The 17,054-nt window shown below is 38.5% G+C and overlaps 3 protein-coding genes across 3 annotated transcripts; 1 reads left to right on the top strand and 2 right to left on the bottom strand.

The window, feature by feature from the left end:
• Window positions 1-3,845: 3,845 nt before the first annotated feature.
• LOC115822691 (glucose-6-phosphatase 2-like) lies at window positions 3,846-5,522 on the bottom strand. Its single transcript, XM_030786605.1, has 5 exons — window positions 5,305-5,522; window positions 4,960-5,069; window positions 4,687-4,792; window positions 4,463-4,584; window positions 3,846-4,357 (listed from the first exon to the last, which is right to left on the bottom strand). Exons 1-5 carry the CDS (start codon window positions 5,520-5,522, stop codon window positions 3,846-3,848), a joined length of 1,068 nt encoding a protein of 355 aa, XP_030642465.1.
• A 1,499-nt stretch (window positions 5,523-7,021) lies between these two features.
• On the top strand, window positions 7,022-9,517 carry spc25 (SPC25 component of NDC80 kinetochore complex). Its single transcript, XM_030786650.1, has 6 exons — window positions 7,022-7,175; window positions 7,279-7,344; window positions 7,534-7,680; window positions 7,823-7,927; window positions 8,128-8,226; window positions 9,399-9,517. The coding sequence occupies exons 1-6, from the start codon at window positions 7,022-7,024 to the stop codon at window positions 9,515-9,517; spliced, it is 690 nt and encodes a 229-aa protein (XP_030642510.1).
• Window positions 9,518-10,648: 1,131 nt separating this feature from the next.
• On the bottom strand, window positions 10,649-16,766 carry nostrin (nitric oxide synthase trafficking). Its single transcript, XM_030787234.1, has 16 exons — window positions 16,740-16,766; window positions 16,530-16,615; window positions 15,918-16,001; window positions 15,640-15,702; window positions 15,296-15,377; window positions 15,123-15,185; window positions 14,758-14,856; window positions 14,537-14,662; window positions 14,210-14,308; window positions 13,725-13,850; window positions 12,999-13,107; window positions 12,669-12,757; window positions 12,299-12,424; window positions 11,473-11,725; window positions 10,869-10,952; window positions 10,649-10,785 (listed from the first exon to the last, which is right to left on the bottom strand). The coding sequence occupies exons 1-16, from the start codon at window positions 16,764-16,766 to the stop codon at window positions 10,649-10,651; spliced, it is 1,653 nt and encodes a 550-aa protein (XP_030643094.1).
• Between the last annotated feature and the right edge of the window lie 288 nt (window positions 16,767-17,054).

Genomic DNA, 17,054 nt, shown 5'->3' with positions numbered 1-17,054 from the left:
TGTACTTGCAGCTTTTTTGGGAGGGTGGGGGTGGCTTGATTCCCTGATGTTCATCTTGTATCAGTGAACATTCTGGACTGTCAGTGTTCCGTGAACGTAGTTTCCTAAGGGGAAAAAATAAAAACTACAGCAGTATCAGGCTTGACTGAAGAGATCCTTGTGTCAGCTACAGAAGAAAAAGCTCTAGTGTGAAGATTTACAGCCCAGAGGACCTCCATACATCTGAATAGTTTTTTTCACCAGACAACAGCACTAAAGCTAATATGGTTAGAACTGACACTGCAGCCGCACGGGTGGAACTTCCCATCAACGCCTTGTTCCTCTGCGCTATGAACGCAAACTTCAACATAGAACCTTTTTTGTCAAAAACTTCAGACATTTTCAACAATATATAGAAACATAGCAGAGTACACCAGCGCTCCTTATGTACAAGCTCCCAGTGTTAAAGTTGGTATGTTAAAGGTGTGTTGTACAGACATTTTTTAAAGCATTTTTCCCCAATTCTCAATACACATCTATGTAAGGGACAATGTGCAGCGAGCCGGTCATTATCGCGAAATAAACTACAAGGTGATGCAGGACCCCGACGCGAAGCCGTACATTATCCCACTTATTACACGGCTACTTACCAAAGAAATCAATCATTTGACACAAACTATTGACTGAAAAACGATTTTATTGATTTAAAAATGATTTTATTGCTTCCGCTAAAAAAAAAAAAAAAAGTTCCATAGCAACGGTCTGTTATACATAGTAGCGGTCTGCTATACAGAAATAACAGACCGTAGAATGCCGTAATTAACCAATCATAATCGAGTATTCAACAAAGCCGTGTAACAAAGCCGTGTAATAATTATTCCAGAGTCCATCACTGCATGTTCCTGGATCTTTGTTTTCCAGGGCTTCACAGTTCTTGCTTCTTGCACCAAATGGTGGAATTTTTTCTCCATGGATGATGGAGTTCCTTCACTTTATTTTAGGACTCATTTACACTGTGTTTTATATAAGTAGATAGGCTTATATATGAGTATTAAACGGCAATAAAATTATTTTTAAATCAATAAAATCATTTTTCAATTAATAGGCTATTTTGTGTCAAATTATTGATTTCTTTCGTAAGTAGCCGCGTAATAAGCAGGACAATGTACAGCGTGCCGGTCGTTATAGTGAAATAAAACCCGACAAGGTGTCCTGCATCACCTTGTCGGGGTTTATTTCGCGATAATGACCGACTCACTGTACATTATCCTTTACATATTTACTTATATAAAACACTATGTAAATGAGTCATGAATCCCCTGTTTAAATTTCACATTGCACTGAGACATGTAGAGTATGATTCATTAAAAGGGCGGCCACTTGTATTACATCAGAGACAGGTTAGCAAACCTGGGCAACAGGTATGTGACTCTGCAGACACACTCTGATTCACCTCATGATTGGAAGGCACCACCCAGTGTCAACCAGTGTTACTCTGACATAAAACCTATATGTTGGAAAGCCATTAAACACTGGTCAAACAAACCGGGAATCACTGTGCCAAAATATTTGATCATGGTGACAATAACTGGCCCCTAATTAGTGCCTCTATGGACAGAGTATAGTACTGTTTCTCAGCCCAGTCCTCACAGTGTCCTCAGGCTTCCAGTCCTCCACAAACACATTAAATTCAATTATGTACAACTTAACAGTTCACTGATCAGATGAGTGAAGAATGTTTGTGCACAGCTCAAAGAAAAATGCCCAGGGCTACGGGGCTTTGTGGACATGGTTGAGAAACGAGGAAGAAACCTAAACTACCACAAGGTGCCCTCTTCAGGTGAATGACTTATTAAGCACCCTGCTCTGGTCTTGCGTAGGCACTGATTCACGGTTCCTGCGAAGTGTTTTCAACAAAAAGTGTTTCTCTAAAGTGTACAATGAGAGGAATGACTGAGGAATGTGAGTGTATTACAGTCTAAGCTTAATGTTAAATAGTCCTTAGTACCACTTCAAAATGTCACAGCAAACAAACACAGACAAACCACAAGAAGAAAACGTCGTGTTGCTTCAGTTAGAGCGGCAGTTTTCTTCTCTGGAATTCCTCATCCATCATAATTGCTGTGCCTTCCTTCCATCATTATTAGAATTGCAATTCATTTTGTTTTTATTCCCCTCTGTGGACTTCTGCGTATTTATGTGACAGTCTTTTCCGTCTGACTTCCCCCCGAAGGGAAAGACTGCGGTGTTATGATAAACCTCTGATGAAATGAATGAAGAAAATGGATAATACGGTAAAGCTTTCACTGCAACAGATATTCAAAAAGATAACGTTGATGTATGGATTGCATTTCTTCTGTGTCGTTCTCTCTGTGTGTTGTGATATGCCATTATCGACAATATCAGACAGACAAATCACCACAACAGACACTAATACATGAAATGGCTTTGATATGCACTCGGCTGTTCGTATTAAAGGGTTAATGAGGGATCACTAAGATTGCACTGAAGTGACCCATTTTTGTGTTTACTTAACTGAAAAACTGAGCTCTTCTTGTATCCTGGCAACTCATAATGAAAATCTGAAAGCACAAGAGTTTAGTAAGTGTACTTACATAATCAGCCCAGAATTGGGGCAGAGCCTAAGGTAACATGACTTGTTTAGCACATTAATTTTAGTCTGAGATAAAATGTTTTTGTACATGTTACACAAGGAACTGAAAGTGATTTTATGGAAAACTCTGCGGGGGAGGTATGGTGGTCACGTTAGCTGATCTGTGCATGATGCACTGCACTAACCCTTTGTTTTGAGTCTGACAAAGTGAAAGAGATAAAAATACACAGCAGATCCTCAGATATTAAAACATTGCAACAAGATAAATCATTATGGCTCAAATTTAGGATTCAGAATGTAAAAAAAAAAATTGAGTATGAACTTTGTTCACTAGCTTTAGCCCTTATTTTGAAGTTGTGAGACTTAAGATTTAAGATACCTTCAAATAATTTGCTCCTGTATTGTTTTTTGATAGATTAGGTCAATATCTCAGCATACATAAAAAAATGCAATTGAAAAAAGTCTGTCTGTCCAAGAAAAGCTATGTTCACAGGTAACAATTTCAATTCACACCAGTCCACAAGTTAGTATTATCATTTCTTCTTGAAAACAGATACTTAAACTGAAATATGATAAAATCAAAAGAACTCTTCTAACCATCTGAGCGAGGAGTGATGATGTTGGATTTGGAAACATGGCTGGATAGAGTATATGATTGTGAATACAGTAAGTATGATTTGGTGTTGTCTTGATGAGAATAAGAGATACTCATATAATGTACTGACTTCATTTGATTTTTAATGTAGAACCTGTCGGCAGGATCAGATTTTCCATACATAGCTAATGGAATGTCAAAAATGATCAAAAATTGTATCAAAAGAACAAAGTTACAGAGATAAGACTGATAACAATTTTATTAAAAGCCCTTTCATGAAGAAGAACAGCATTCCAAAACTATCCAGCTTCATTTGTATACATTTATTTTAACTGTAATGAATTAGTGAACATTGTCACAGACCCATAGTATAAAACATATAATCTGACAACACAGACAACAAAAAGGAAGAGACATTTCTCTCAAATGTGATTTAAATGCCTTCCAGAATATTTACACAATATTTAAATGTTTTTCGTAATATTTAAATGAACATATTTTTTTATGTCATTAAAAGAAGATATTACTCAAGCTAAAATGTGCGCCTAAAGATCTCCAGGTACACAAATAATTCAGGTAATTTTGTTTTTTACACATCTTTCAACAACTTGTCAAATTTCAGTACAATACTTACAGATAAATACAACACGGCTTGGTTCACTCTGGTCTCTTCTCTCTGTTGTCTATCATCAGATGAACACAATATGGTATGAGAGCAACCACACTGAGGGGAATAGCAGCACTTTTACAGAAGGAGAGAGTGTAAAACAAGACCTCAGTGTGTGTGGGGATCTTGATGAGGTCGTACAGCTGGAGAGTGGTTAGTGCAGCGGTCACGCACAAAAGTCTGAAACTGGTCTTATAGCCATTTCTGCCCTGGCAGCTTTTCAGGAACATTTCAGAATTGATGGCCAAACCAAGCCCAGATAAAGCACCGAGACTCCGCACGAGGCCTGCGAATGGCGTGGTGTCCAGATGAACCCAATCGGGGTTGGCACACCACTTTTTAGCCTTGGAGACGGACCACAGAAGGTCAACCTGTATCATCTTAAGAAGATAATAAAAACTAATGGCAAACGAGAATAAGAACATGCTGGTTTGCAAGTAGACTCGCACGCTGGCTGTATGGATTGATGGCACGTGTTCAAATGCCTCAGCCACCAGCATACCTGATTAAAATGGGAAGATAAAAACAGAAAGCAGTCATGTAATCCATTTAATTTATTGTCATAACATTTTGAGTGTTATTTATGAGATCAGATCAAATGTTTTACCTGCTAAGACTCCAAGGATGACCTGATGAGGGAAATGGGTGGCAATAAAAACCCTAGACACACAGACGCTGATCTGAATGACCCAGAACGCCGACCATAAAAAAGACCACACCAGGCGAAACCTAGACACATCAGAAGAGCGGAGCGGTCTGAAACAACAACCATGTTTCCACACATTATTCTGTCAAGTCGTTCATTACTGTGGTTGTAAATGTAAAGCTTACCTTTGAGAGCCTGAAGTGTTCCTTGATGGTCTGCTCAGGTTGAGAGCAGCAGTGACCATCACATACCACACACATGAAGAACCCATTGCATGACCTGATGGACTACCTAAAATTAAACTACATTTGTTTTAGATAACATGCCACAGCTAAAATACATTTTCAACGTGCTTTATTACCAAACAGCTGTTAACATGGGAGATGACTGCATTTTGGATAGATCTGTAGTAGCATTGTTAAGGTTTTGAGAAAAATAAAGAGTACTCTCTCACTGACCTGGTCCTGTCTCACAAGTGATGTGAAACTGCTCCAGTTGAGGCAGAGAAGTATTTTCATAAAACTGAGTTTTCTGGACCCACCAATATGGTCGATGACCAAACAATATCCTTGAAAGAATGAAAGAGACAAAAATGAACAAATACAGGTCAACTGTGAGGTATTTTAGGAAAAAGAATAAAAAATAAAAATGCACTTCTACATAATTCAGTGAGGTATTTCAGATCAACAGGCTTTCAAGAATGATAACACAATGACTATGTGAGGCAGAGTTTTACGTGATTTTGCAGAAATAATCATCTAATTTTGTCAGTTATAAGTCTGAGGAAAACACGAAGTTTATACCATTTGAAAATGAGGTTTAGCCAGTCTCCAACCACTGCCACCCAGATCATCTTGGTGCCCACTATCTGGCTGAGCTGGAACCACAAAGGAAAATACACGGAAAAGACGTTACGCGGGTCACCCATTGCTGACATGAAGTTCAGAATGCCATGGTAGTCTCTGAAATTGCTCTGGAGGTGCTGGATGACCAACACCTCACTGCTGTGAAGGAAGTCCATTTGGTGTTTACTCCTGCTGCCTCAGCTAGAACAGGTGCACCCTTGGCCTATAGCTTCAGCATCACGGAACGCACTACGACCACTCGCTCCATAACCGGGGGGCTCTCTTTATAGCCACAGATTATACAATACCTGGAAGAGATGGGCCGAGGGAGATATAGCACCGCTGAAACCCTCCCCCTGATAAGACTCGGCCTTTTGGGGCAGACACTCATCCCAGTTGACAGGTGTAATTGTGTTGACATGAGATTTTCCGCAAAGCTTTATTCGTTAAATATTAGCCAGCGTGTCTCGCCTCTACAAAACACCGTGTCCAAGCTGAGGGTACATGGAACTTCAAACTGTTTGTTTTGCCACTTTGCCTTACTGTCTAATGATTTCCTTCATGATTGATGATTTCCATGTATTTTACTGCTCAACAAACACCTTTTCCTCTGCTAAACAGGCGTTCAATGTTAGCGTTGTAGAGGCTGCTTTCGGAACGCTTGGACACTCTAGTAAATTACAACAATGCTAATATTACTAATAAATAATGTAATAATCATTAATACTTCCACCACTGAACATAGCTCTAACAAGCCCTTAATTAATTACAATTGCAAAAGAACGACAAATCTATAAGGGGGGAGTTGTATGAGGTATTGGTTTGGCAGTCAATTCAATACAAAAGTAAATAACAGGTCTCTGTTGCACTTCAGCATACGTTTCTACCTTTTCTTTTGTATGCTGAGATTGTAACACAGGATGGCGCAAATTTACCGAAATATTTGAAGCTCTGTAACGAAGCGTTGAATCATGGGAAAACTCGGAGACGTTGAGATTTTATTCGTCCTTAACCTGTTATTTTAAAATGCCATAACTGGGAACACACCAAACGATATTTTAAAATTACACAAATTTATTAATGTACAAATCGTAGTTTATTCTGACGAATTTTCAATTTGTTATGGCTCATACTACTTCGTCATTTCCGGTTTTCGGTTGTCTCCGGCGGGGATTTTTAAAATTGCTTGCACTGAGAGCGTAACAAAATTTGGGTTGACAGCAACACAGTAAGGACATTTGTAACGATATGTAACTTTTGCGCGACATTGTATTTACGTTTTTGTATAAAGTTAAATATCTTAATGGGGAACTTGTAGAGTAACAATATGCAGGACTTGATTTTTACTCTCTGGTCACTTTTTGAGCTCACTGTTTAGCGTTACAAGGCTGCAGGGGACAGTTAGCTAGCTAGCTAGTTATAAACAAAGATCCATTAACTATCGCGTGTCAGATTTTTATCAGCACATAATGCAAACAGTATTGAAACATACGCTATCAAAATAAATTTTAAAAAGTCAGATTAGATGTTAAATGTAGTTAAGTGGTTTATAGTGAATTACTTCAGGTTAGTTACATTGAAAGAAGTAGCTAACATCAGCATATGATTTGCTTACGTTAGTTATAGAAAACTGTAAGTTCATGAATGTGTTGTTTCTGTCTCTTCACAGACCAGGATGAAATCCATAAAAGACTGTGATGTAGGGGAGCATTTCGGCAATACTTTGGAAGAAATCCGTAACAAAGTGCTGTTTCAAGCAGTGGGAGAAATGCTTGACACAGGAATGGAGTTTTGCCAGTCACACAAGCAGTATGTGAAATCTGTACTTGGTAAGAGAACGCCTGTTGATAATTTCGCTAGAGAGGCACTTACAGTCATTCGTAAGAAATGAGTGCGGGGGACAATAATGTCATGTTTGATTTGCTTTTCAAGATACATGCTCAAAGAAGTGCAAAGAAGACGAAACCATATTTGAAACCATTGAAGCATATAAGAAGGGTGAGTGCAAGACATTCATAATCGCGCTCTGCTGTTGTGGGCACAATCAGCAAGCATTTTCTATATGCTACACTTGAAACTAAAATGACTGTTGATAATGTTCAGTCTATGAATTAACACATCAGGATGCATGGTCTAAAGCAGAGAAATGTAAGTCAGTGTTGATATTTCATATGTTCTCATTTTTAGATCTGGATCAAAAGAGCGCCCTTCTGAAAGAGAAGAGATTTGATTTACCAGAGATAATGTCTGACATTAAAGAGAAAGATTCTTTCAAACAGGATCTGATCCAGAAGATTGAGAAGCTGAAGGCAGAACAAGCGAAGAACAGAGAATGTAGGTTTCTAAATAAAACCATTCTGCAGCTGTTCTGTTTTAGTTTATGGTTTTACTGTAACAGACAGCACTATTCAGCACGAATCGTTAATGATTGTTGGTCATAGAGACTGATAAGTTCTTTTTTTTCCCCTCTCTGCAGTGATCCTGTCTCAAAACAAAGCCAACAAAGACAGGTTGAAAAACCTGAACAAGGTGAAGCAGGTGTTTCAGGATCGATTACGTTTGGAAATCCGCAAAATTCAAGGTGTGTCTTTTTCTGGCTGAAGGATTTAAACGTAAATGTATTTAGGGGAAGGAGACCACATATGCCTTGTATCCAACGCTTTTCAAACTACTCTGCCTTGTTATATACACCAGTATTCTTGGCCACTGAAAGAGTTCAATTAATTAAAAGTTGTCTCAATCTTAGCAGTGTCTTTATCGTACATCTTTGTGTTTGACAAGGTGAGAAGCTCCAGTTTGTCTTCAGGAACATCAGTCATAAGAATCCAGACAGCGCCTACACCTTTACTTTGAGGATAAACGACGAGGGAGCGTACCAGAGTAAGAAAATAGAAAGGACTACATGCATATACACTCACTGTCCTCTTTATTAGAAACAGTACCTTAGGATTACACTCACCGGCCACTTTATTAGAAGCACCTACCTGAGGCCTATACTGATTGGCCACTTTCAGGTGTGTCTACCTTGTAGGTACACTGTATAGGTGTAAACTGTAGATTCTAGCCCATCTGTTGCCATGCACGATTTGTCAGCCACCCTCAACCCCATTTATCTATAGTCAGTTTCTGACCACAGGACTGCTGTTGACCGTGGATGACTTGGGTTGTGGACCATTCTCCACACAGCAGTGACACTTACATGGTGGTGGCTGACACACTGGTATGATTGTATTAGGCTCAGCAGCATTGCCGGGGTTTTTCATGTCAGTGTCACTGCTTGGTTGAGAGTGGTCTGCCCAAAAATATCCAGAAACTGACCAGTGACTCAGGGATGGAGAGTGGCTCACAGAAATTGTGCTTGGCAACAGATGGGCTGTAGTCCCTGATTGAACATCAAAAAGGTGCATCTACAAGGTAAGTGGCTGGTGAGTGTAGAATTAGAGAGAGGAGCTGATTACAGTGAAAATGCTGAAAATAATAACAAAAAAAAAAAAGAAATCAACATTAAGACTATGCATTTCAAGCACGTTAAACATTGCCTTAGGGTGACAGCAGTAATTATACTGCTAAAATACACCACGATAATGAGTGCCATTTATTTTTAATAAAATACTAAAATTTCTCTTAAGCAAATGGAATACAGCCAAACAGTTGTGCAGCAGAGGCAGGCTTGAATGCTCACGAGTTGTTGACGTTGGCTACATGTTCACTTATAAAACAAGTGCTGTAGGGAAAAAACCTCAGGAGAAGAAGATATTGTGTCAGAAAAGGTCACACAACATCAGTATTTTGGAAAAGACAGTAGTAATTAACAGCAGCAGTTGTTTTCCTATTTATATTTATTCTTATTTTTTCTCATATTTAATAACTTGACCCTTTGGTTCTTAAAATGACTATTTTTGTGATGATTGTGACAATTATTGTCAATCATACACACTGTACACATATTTTTGAGCATGTCATTTATCTCTGCATTGGCTTAATGCATGAAACTGTTAAAATGAGTGTGTTTAAAAGTTGCTGATTGGCATCTTTTTTTTTTTTCCCCTCAGTTGTTGCATGTGATCCACCTTTGGAGCAGATGTCCTACTTTGAACAACGGCTGCAACAGACCAACAATTTCTCTGCATTCCTTGCTAATGTTAGGAAAGCTTTTGTGGCTTTGCAGTGATGACTAAAGTCTGCCTCAAGCCCTGGAACAGTCAGAGGGACTGCTCAAACTACAGCACAGTAATGCTGACTGGTTGTTTCTGACACTTCTGTGGCTACTTTTTATACATAAATGTATATATTTGTATAACCTTCATCTACCTGTTTTTGTTAACACTTGTTTTTACCTGTAAGGTGTGATTTTTTTAATATTAAATGCCCAACCTGAAATCAGACAAGACAAAAAAGTTATGGATTTGTCATGCTTACAGTACAGTATAACTTTTAGGTACTGTTAACTTTAAGAAATTTTATATTCTATATGAAACTTCATACAGAAAATACAACTTGAATAGTCCTGTCAGCTACTAATCTTCCCATTATTGTGACATTATTACCTGACATCAGAAGTCACTGTAAGACTTCAAAACCTATCCTGTGTAAGTGGCCGTTATTTGATGCTCTAGTTAACAGCGCCTGGAGACTGTTTGCTGTAGAGAATTACAACTGTATCTGTTTGGGCCTGTGAAGCTTTCAAAAAAGAGGGAAGACACATTCCATAAAAAGCTCCAAGCAAATTCAAATGATATGCAGAGATAAAATTTACTTTAAAATGTTTTGTTGAACACTGACACGTATTGATCACAAATATGACTCACTGAACCAACATATTACTGAAATTTCATATTTAATGGTTTGAGATATAACCGATTCTTTACATTCAGAACTCAAATGTTTTAATGACGTGGAGTCTATACATAGAATATGACGGATTGCTTCATTCAGGTTATTCCTTTGTGTTTGATTTGAGAATCAGTTGTGGAAAAACTACTTTTGCTGATTACTCTGTACAATAATATTGACTTACAATAGCCTCTTTATAATGAAAACACCCTGCCAAACTACTCTAATATACACCTTGTGTATCTTGTTTCAAGATTGCAAAAAATAACAATAAATAGATTGAGCAGCTTATCATTTAATAAACAAAAAGTGCTAAATTCTCAAACAAATGCTGTCAGCTACCTCACTGTTGACTGCAGGTGCATCGTTCCAGCATCTGTTTTTGCCATAAGCAGCGTTTTGTTCATTGAGTAACTTTATTTACAGTGAAACAAGTGTCTGCTCCTTGACCACTCCGATCCTGAGAAAATTATGCATCAGACGACACGACAACGTCTAAAACAGGAAGATCCTCAACGTACGTGGAAGGGAAATGACCTCTCTCTCCGTTCAGTTCACCGTACCACCAGCCGCTCTCATCCCTCTGAAATACGTCTATGATGTCTCCTGCGAGCACAATTCAGACGTCGTTCAGTCGCGGCGGCGTAACAGCGTTTGCAGTGTTTGCTTTGTTTTTGAGTGAACCTTACCTTCCTTTATATTTAAGTCATCTTCGTTGTCTGAGGTAAAGTCATACAAAACTTTGCATCTCCCCAAACTGGAATACTCTGCACCTGAGTCAGAAAATCAAAACAACATCATGCTCTAATAAACGTTCTGAAAATGTAGAAGGGAACCACGGTTACGAACGATTGGGGTTTGATTTTGAATACTTTGTTGTCTGATGCAAGACAAAGAAAAACAACAAACGGAAAAAAAAACCCTGAGTACTTGTGACACAAATGATTCAATGACATGCATAAGTAGCAATGGATGCTGACTGTTATCTGTCATTTAATGACTGCGTAGGCTAGTCAAGGGGGAATATCAGTCTAGTTTAAAATTAGTGCTCCCATATTAACGACACATATAATTACATTGATAACATTATTACACAACACTCCAATAACTAGTCATACAAAGTGCCCCTGTGTACTGTAGCAACAAAATTTTTAACATACAACATGGTAAACATGTTATAAAGGTATATGCATGGGTAAGTAATTATCTGGATTAGTATTAATGATCTGAATACATTTGTGTTAGCTGCTGTAATGTAAAACTGAACGTGAATTTTTTTATTTGAGAATGAACCTTGTTCTTCCTCATCGTTAGACTGGTACGATTCTCCGTTGATCTCACTGCTCAGCTCAGGCGTCTCTTTCTGAGTGATGTCTGTACGCCGGACGCTGGCCATTTCCTTTGTTTGGGGTGTGGGTTTTTTTGGTGTGATGGAATTAGCTGGTCCCTTATAAATGATGGAGCATCTCAAGGACATCCGTGATCTAAACGGTGTCTTCTTGATTCTGACCGGACGGGACAGACGCACAACATTGTGCTCGCAGTCCTTGAAAAAAATCCAAAACACGATGCTATTATCCATTGGAGCAAACTGCTAAAATCATATAGTATAACTTTGAAGTTGCATATAAATGATTTACCTGCCTGTTTGGTTTGGATGCAATAATAGTACGTTAGTGTAATGTAATGCTCCAACTCGGGGGCGGTTGGGGGGGGGTCACTACTCATCAGTCAGAGTTTTGTATCGTTCTCATTTTTGTCTCTTCCGACTAGTTTAAACATCCACGTAATTAATAAATAAACTACTTTAAGCTTGCCTTTGTAAATCTTTATCTCCTTAGTTATTTAAGCCCATCAAAATGGGCAAAATAAGAATCGATCGTCTTTGAAAACGTTGTACAAAGTAATGACAACGTCTGTTGACTTTTACAGAGGTCGGTGCACCTCATTGACAGTGACAGGGAGGGGTGTAATAAAAAAGGGATTGGTCAACATTTTCAGAGTTTATGACATGTCCTGTTCATATGTAACGACTGCCTGATTTATATCCTTTTGTGATATAGTTCTGTGGTACACACCTCCGTACACACCTCTGTTATAATGATGTTGCACAATTTACCTTGTCTTTCCATTTGGTAATACTGTCACTGAAACGATGTAAGGATTTGGGTTTTCCCTCCAGTTCAGCGATCACAGCGGACAGTTTACAGTGCGTGGCTTCCAAAAGGTCCAGTTTCAATGTGGTCTATGGAGACATCATGCCCGCTTTTATACATCTTCAGATTGGATTTACATAAAAAATAAACTGCATTTGTTAAACTAAAAATCTGTGAAATATTCATTCTTTTTGCGCTATAGAACTTTGGCCGAAAGTCTAAAAAAGAACGGGGGAGTAAAATTCTACAAAAGAATGTGGAGTAAACAGAATCCGTTTCATTTTACATCAACAAGCCTGAAGCTCATGAATTTTACATTTCTGCATAAAGTACCTCATCAAGCAGCTGCTCTGTTTCCTCCAAGTTTTTCACGTTTGAGAAAGATGGATTTTCTGTGTATGTCTTCACTATTTTCTGCAAAGCTGAAATGTAAACATGTTTAAACAACATTTATAATCAATTCTCACACAGTGAGAGAGCAGTCGGTAGCATTTCATAAATATTCACATGAATGCATGAATAAATGAAATGAGAAAACAAGCAAATGAATGAGAGGACAGACAGACGGATGAATGAATGAATGAATGAACGAATGAACAGTTGGATGGATGGATGGATGGATGGATGGTTGACTGAGGAGGTGAAACACTGTCTGTAACCTACCTTCACGTTCTTGTTTCGATTTGGTGATGCAGCCCTCCAGTCTCTGTAACTTTGACCTCATGGCATCTCTGCGTCTTTCTTTTCCCATCAAACTCTTGCTGTCCTCCTCCTGATGTGAACAGTCACCAAACACAACTAATCAAACATCAAATTAAAGCCACAGGCTCTCCTGTTAACAGGGCGACTGCCTTTTACTGCCAGTACATAGAGAGAGGTTGTAGAAATCAGCGCTGTATCCATGGACAGATGTATCCACTGCCAGTCCATGAGATCTGACTGGCAGTCTAGCCATATTTTAGCTTTGAAATAAAATATAACCACAAACAGAAGTTTATACACAGCTTATTAATAAAGATGTAGTTTTATGATTAAATTACGAGTTAAGTCAGCATTCCCAAGTGATAATGTTTGTGAGCACGTGGGTATGTGTCATGAAATATATTGGTGACAGGACCACACCTGGTCCAAAGGCTTTTCTTTTCTTTTTTCCTTTTTTTTTTTGCCTTTACTTCGTACATTATTATTGAGGAGCTCAGTTAGTTTCCACCAATTCTTAAATAATCATAAACGCAAACATGTAAATTACTATGCAAAATCTCTGTGACTCATATGAACCATGATCTATAAATACACAACTTCATGTCTACATGTCCTCACCCACACGCACACACACACACGCACACAAGCACACACGCACACAGAACAATATTTTGCATAATGCCTCACAAAGTAGTCAGTCATAAGGAACTCTGCTTTGTTGTCTTCCACTGTAATGCTTGTCTCCTCCACCAGTGCCTGGATGTCCCTCTCTACATCCACTCTCTCAATGGCCAAGTCCAGTTTCTTTTGGCACTGGCAATGGGAAACCAAAAAATCAATTTAAATAGCCTGTATGTTAACAACACTCACACATAAAGCATGTCTTTCTCTTAGCTCCCACAGCCAGCTTTACATAGGGAATCAAATTATTTAGACATCTGAAAACATTTACTTAACCTCGGTGTGGGCAGGGTTGTAAAGACTGTAACATAGTTCCCCCGGTGTTTAAGGTAATTATTGTTAATGCTTCACTTTGTTAATAAGTATGCACCATGATGAAACTATATTGACGCTATCACAATATAGTTATAATATGAATGATACCTAAACACACAGAGATTAGGAACACTAAGGGTGAAGCTGGGAGGGGTGTTAGTTGTATTTGCGCTCACATGTGAGATAGTCTGTCCAAAACTGGCCATGTTGAGGTTGTACTTATTCAAGATCCTGGACAGCATCTCTATCCTTTGTTTCTCTAGCTCCTGTATGATCTGAAAGATAAAAAAAAAAAACCCTGTATAATTATTGCTGGCATAGCCTTTTTATGTGTCAACAGAACCAAATAAGGACTGATGGACACAATAATTCATATTATGAATGAGTGAAGCATAGGTTCGGCCCTTTAATAGTTACGTGACTGCGACACAGATGGCCATCTGGAAAGGAAAGCAATCAGCATCACATTCAATGATATGCATAAAAAGATGGCGAGGCTGAACCTGATAGCAGCTTTTCAGTGTGTTCTCCCACTTCACCCTGATTTGATGACCGTCCAAATTGAGGTTGAAGTACTCCTCATCAACTTTGGCCTGCAACTCCGCTGACTTGGTCAGCCTGTTCAACATCTGCGCAGAGACGATAATATGAAAGCGCTTTAGAAAGAATTCAGATTGACAGTTGTGGTTAAAACCAGCAGTGCACTGTCATTGTAAGTCAGTACCTTTTGTTTTTCTTTCTCAGTGTTCATTTGTTTGTTGTTTTCCACAAAGTTGAAAAGGGCTTCGTGCTCTCTCGTTAGCCCAGATAACTTCTTCTTTACCTGCAAAAACCGAATGCAGTTTCAGCGTGATTTTATCCTCATTGTGTTCTTTCATATTTAGAACATAGCTTTTATATTTGAAAGGAAACAGGCATCAAAGTCATACAAAAATGTAAGTGTTTTACTCACAAACAACTTATCTCCAGCATATTAATGTCTCTGCTTTACTCAAGCACAGGCTAAAACACTTTCCTGATAAGAGTTATTATGTAAACATAACAGCACTAAAGAGATTTCTCAGAAAAACGATAATATCGCTCTTTTACCTTGAGTTGCTCGTTCCAGTTTGTAACAAAGGCTTTCCCCGCTTTGTCTATGGCATTGTCAAGCTGAAGATGCAGGATAGAAGAGAATGAGTCATTGCTCTAAAGTTCTGTCGAATCTTATATTGTTGTCTCTACAGTGTTTCACGACAGGGAAAGAGAGTTCAGCCACTCACAGGTCTCTTCCTTTTCGTGTGCTCCTCCAGAACTTGTCGAATCTCTAGAAAAGCTTCTTGGTGGAAAGAATTCCCCAGTATCCTATTTAAAACAAAACCCATTTGTAAAGTTAAGACTGCAGGCAAGTCACACATTAACCAGAACTGACTGATTCAAATGTACATCAGGAGTAACTGAGTGTATAAGTGCATATCACAACCATGCACACATATTTGCAACAGGTAGTCAATCATAAGCAAATACCACACAATTTGACAGTACATTATTACAAAGTGTCTCTTCAAGAAACAAATATGGCATTGTATGGGATTTACAGTGTGACATCATCTTCAAAGTGGTCTACCTATGTGCATCCGCCGATGAGAACATCTCATCCGAAACTTGGGACCATGCGCTGTATGCAGAACTGTGGATCGGGAGAAAAGGGTTTTTTTTCGTCTTAACATACTCCACAATTAAAATGTTATGTCATGCTTCTAACAACCAAACCCTGCCAAAGCTCAAAGCTTAGTTTCAGAGGTCTGTAAAGTTAGAGTTTAAATGGAAGGTTAGGTTGAGCAGGGAAGGGTTGGTTACGGTGAGGACAGGTCGAGGCGAGGTCCAGAGAAAACCAAAACCTACTTGTTGTTCATGCTCTTGGAGGCTTTGATGAGTTTACCAGCTAGTTTCTGTAGTCCTTTAGCATAGTTGATCTCCAGCTCAGCTCTGCATCAATAAAATGACATCATCATTCTGTCGCTCACTAACATGGTGATTCAGTAAGATTTTATGACTTTCGGTGGAAAACAGAAGTATAAATCATTTGTACAGATCTTAGAGCTCCCTCTAAAATAGTGTACATGGTTCCGTTTGCCTGCACATATTAATCCAAACACGAAAGTTCCTCCGGAACAAAGTACGTCTCGAATATTTTGTACCTGTCTCTACAGAAGTCACCTCTTTTTTTGGCGGATTCTGAACTTATTTGGATTGAAAGACTTACATAAAGCAGAGATATTAAAAACAAAAAACAAAAACAAAACAACAACAACAAAAAAGTCATCAAATCTCTTTCGAGAGTAACTGGCTGTTGAAATGCAAACTTCAGCCTTTGGCGTTTCAAAGAGCAGATTCTGTTAACTTTCTTTTCCTTTCTTTATTCTTCTCTCTCTCCCTTAACATTTGTACAAATCACGCAACATTTCAAACCAATCCAAAAATAAATCAGATCAAAACGTTTAAGATTGAGTGTACCTTTGTTGGAATACTGTCAAGAGCTCTTTGCAGAAATATTCTCCATTCTTTGAGAACTTCTTCAGCTCCTGATATAACACGCTGTACTGTAACACATAAAAGAAATATAAGAACACTCATAACAAAAGCATCTAGTACAAATCTAATAGAAGTCTGCAGTCTTGGTCTGTTTGAAAGGCACAAGACTCAGGTGAAAAAGCCTGTACTCACAGAGCAGGTACCCAGATCGTCCTTCATCTTCATACTGACCGTTTGTTGACTTTGCACTTGGGACTTTGACCATGTTCCTTTCTCAAGTCATACATGCGCAAATAACCTGCACCTGCTCACTAAACGTTAACCACGCTGACCAGGAACGTCAGTCAAACATTCACATTTTTATTGTCCAATTATTGTCTGAGGGATTTTGAGCATCTCGGGAAGCCATTTTCTTCAGTTAAGATCTGACGGTATAATATAATAGAAAGTATTAAATAAGAGAAGTCAAATTATTTCCTCATGAATATTATAATCAAATGGACATAA

This window comes from Chanos chanos, chromosome 10 (assembly GCF_902362185.1).
Source record: "Chanos chanos chromosome 10, fChaCha1.1, whole genome shotgun sequence".
Taxonomy (NCBI): Eukaryota; Metazoa; Chordata; class Actinopteri; order Gonorynchiformes; family Chanidae; genus Chanos; species Chanos chanos.
This window is presented reverse-complemented; position numbering and strand designations above follow the sequence as displayed.

Excerpts from the sequence above, each read along its gene's own strand:
- LOC115822691 (XM_030786605.1), bottom strand. The coding sequence starts at position 5,522 with ATGGACTTCCTTCACAGCAGTGAGGTGTTGGTCATCCAGCACCTCCAG. Across the intron at positions 5,070-5,304 it reads CTAAACCTCATTTTCAAATG|GATATTGTTTGGTCATCGAC; the intron begins GTATAAACTTCG and ends CATTCTTTCAAG. Across the intron at positions 4,793-4,959 it reads CACTTGTGAGACAGGACCAG|GTAGTCCATCAGGTCATGCA; the intron begins GTCAGTGAGAGA and ends GTTTAATTTTAG.
- spc25 (XM_030786650.1), top strand. The coding sequence starts at position 7,022 with ATGAAATCCATAAAAGACTGTGATGTAGGGGAGCATTTCGGCAATACT. Across the intron at positions 7,681-7,822 it reads ACAAGCGAAGAACAGAGAAT|TGATCCTGTCTCAAAACAAA; the intron begins GTAGGTTTCTAA and ends CCCTCTCTGCAG. Across the intron at positions 8,227-9,398 it reads CGACGAGGGAGCGTACCAGA|TTGTTGCATGTGATCCACCT; the intron begins GTAAGAAAATAG and ends TTTTCCCCTCAG.
- nostrin (XM_030787234.1), bottom strand. The coding sequence starts at position 16,766 with ATGAAGGACGATCTGGGTACCTGCTCT. Across the intron at positions 14,309-14,536 it reads CACTGAAAAGCTGCTATCAG|ATCATACAGGAGCTAGAGAA; the intron begins GTTCAGCCTCGC and ends TTTATCTTTCAG. Across the intron at positions 13,851-14,209 it reads TTGGACAGACTATCTCACAT|TGCCAAAAGAAACTGGACTT; the intron begins GTGAGCGCAAAT and ends TCCCATTGCCAG.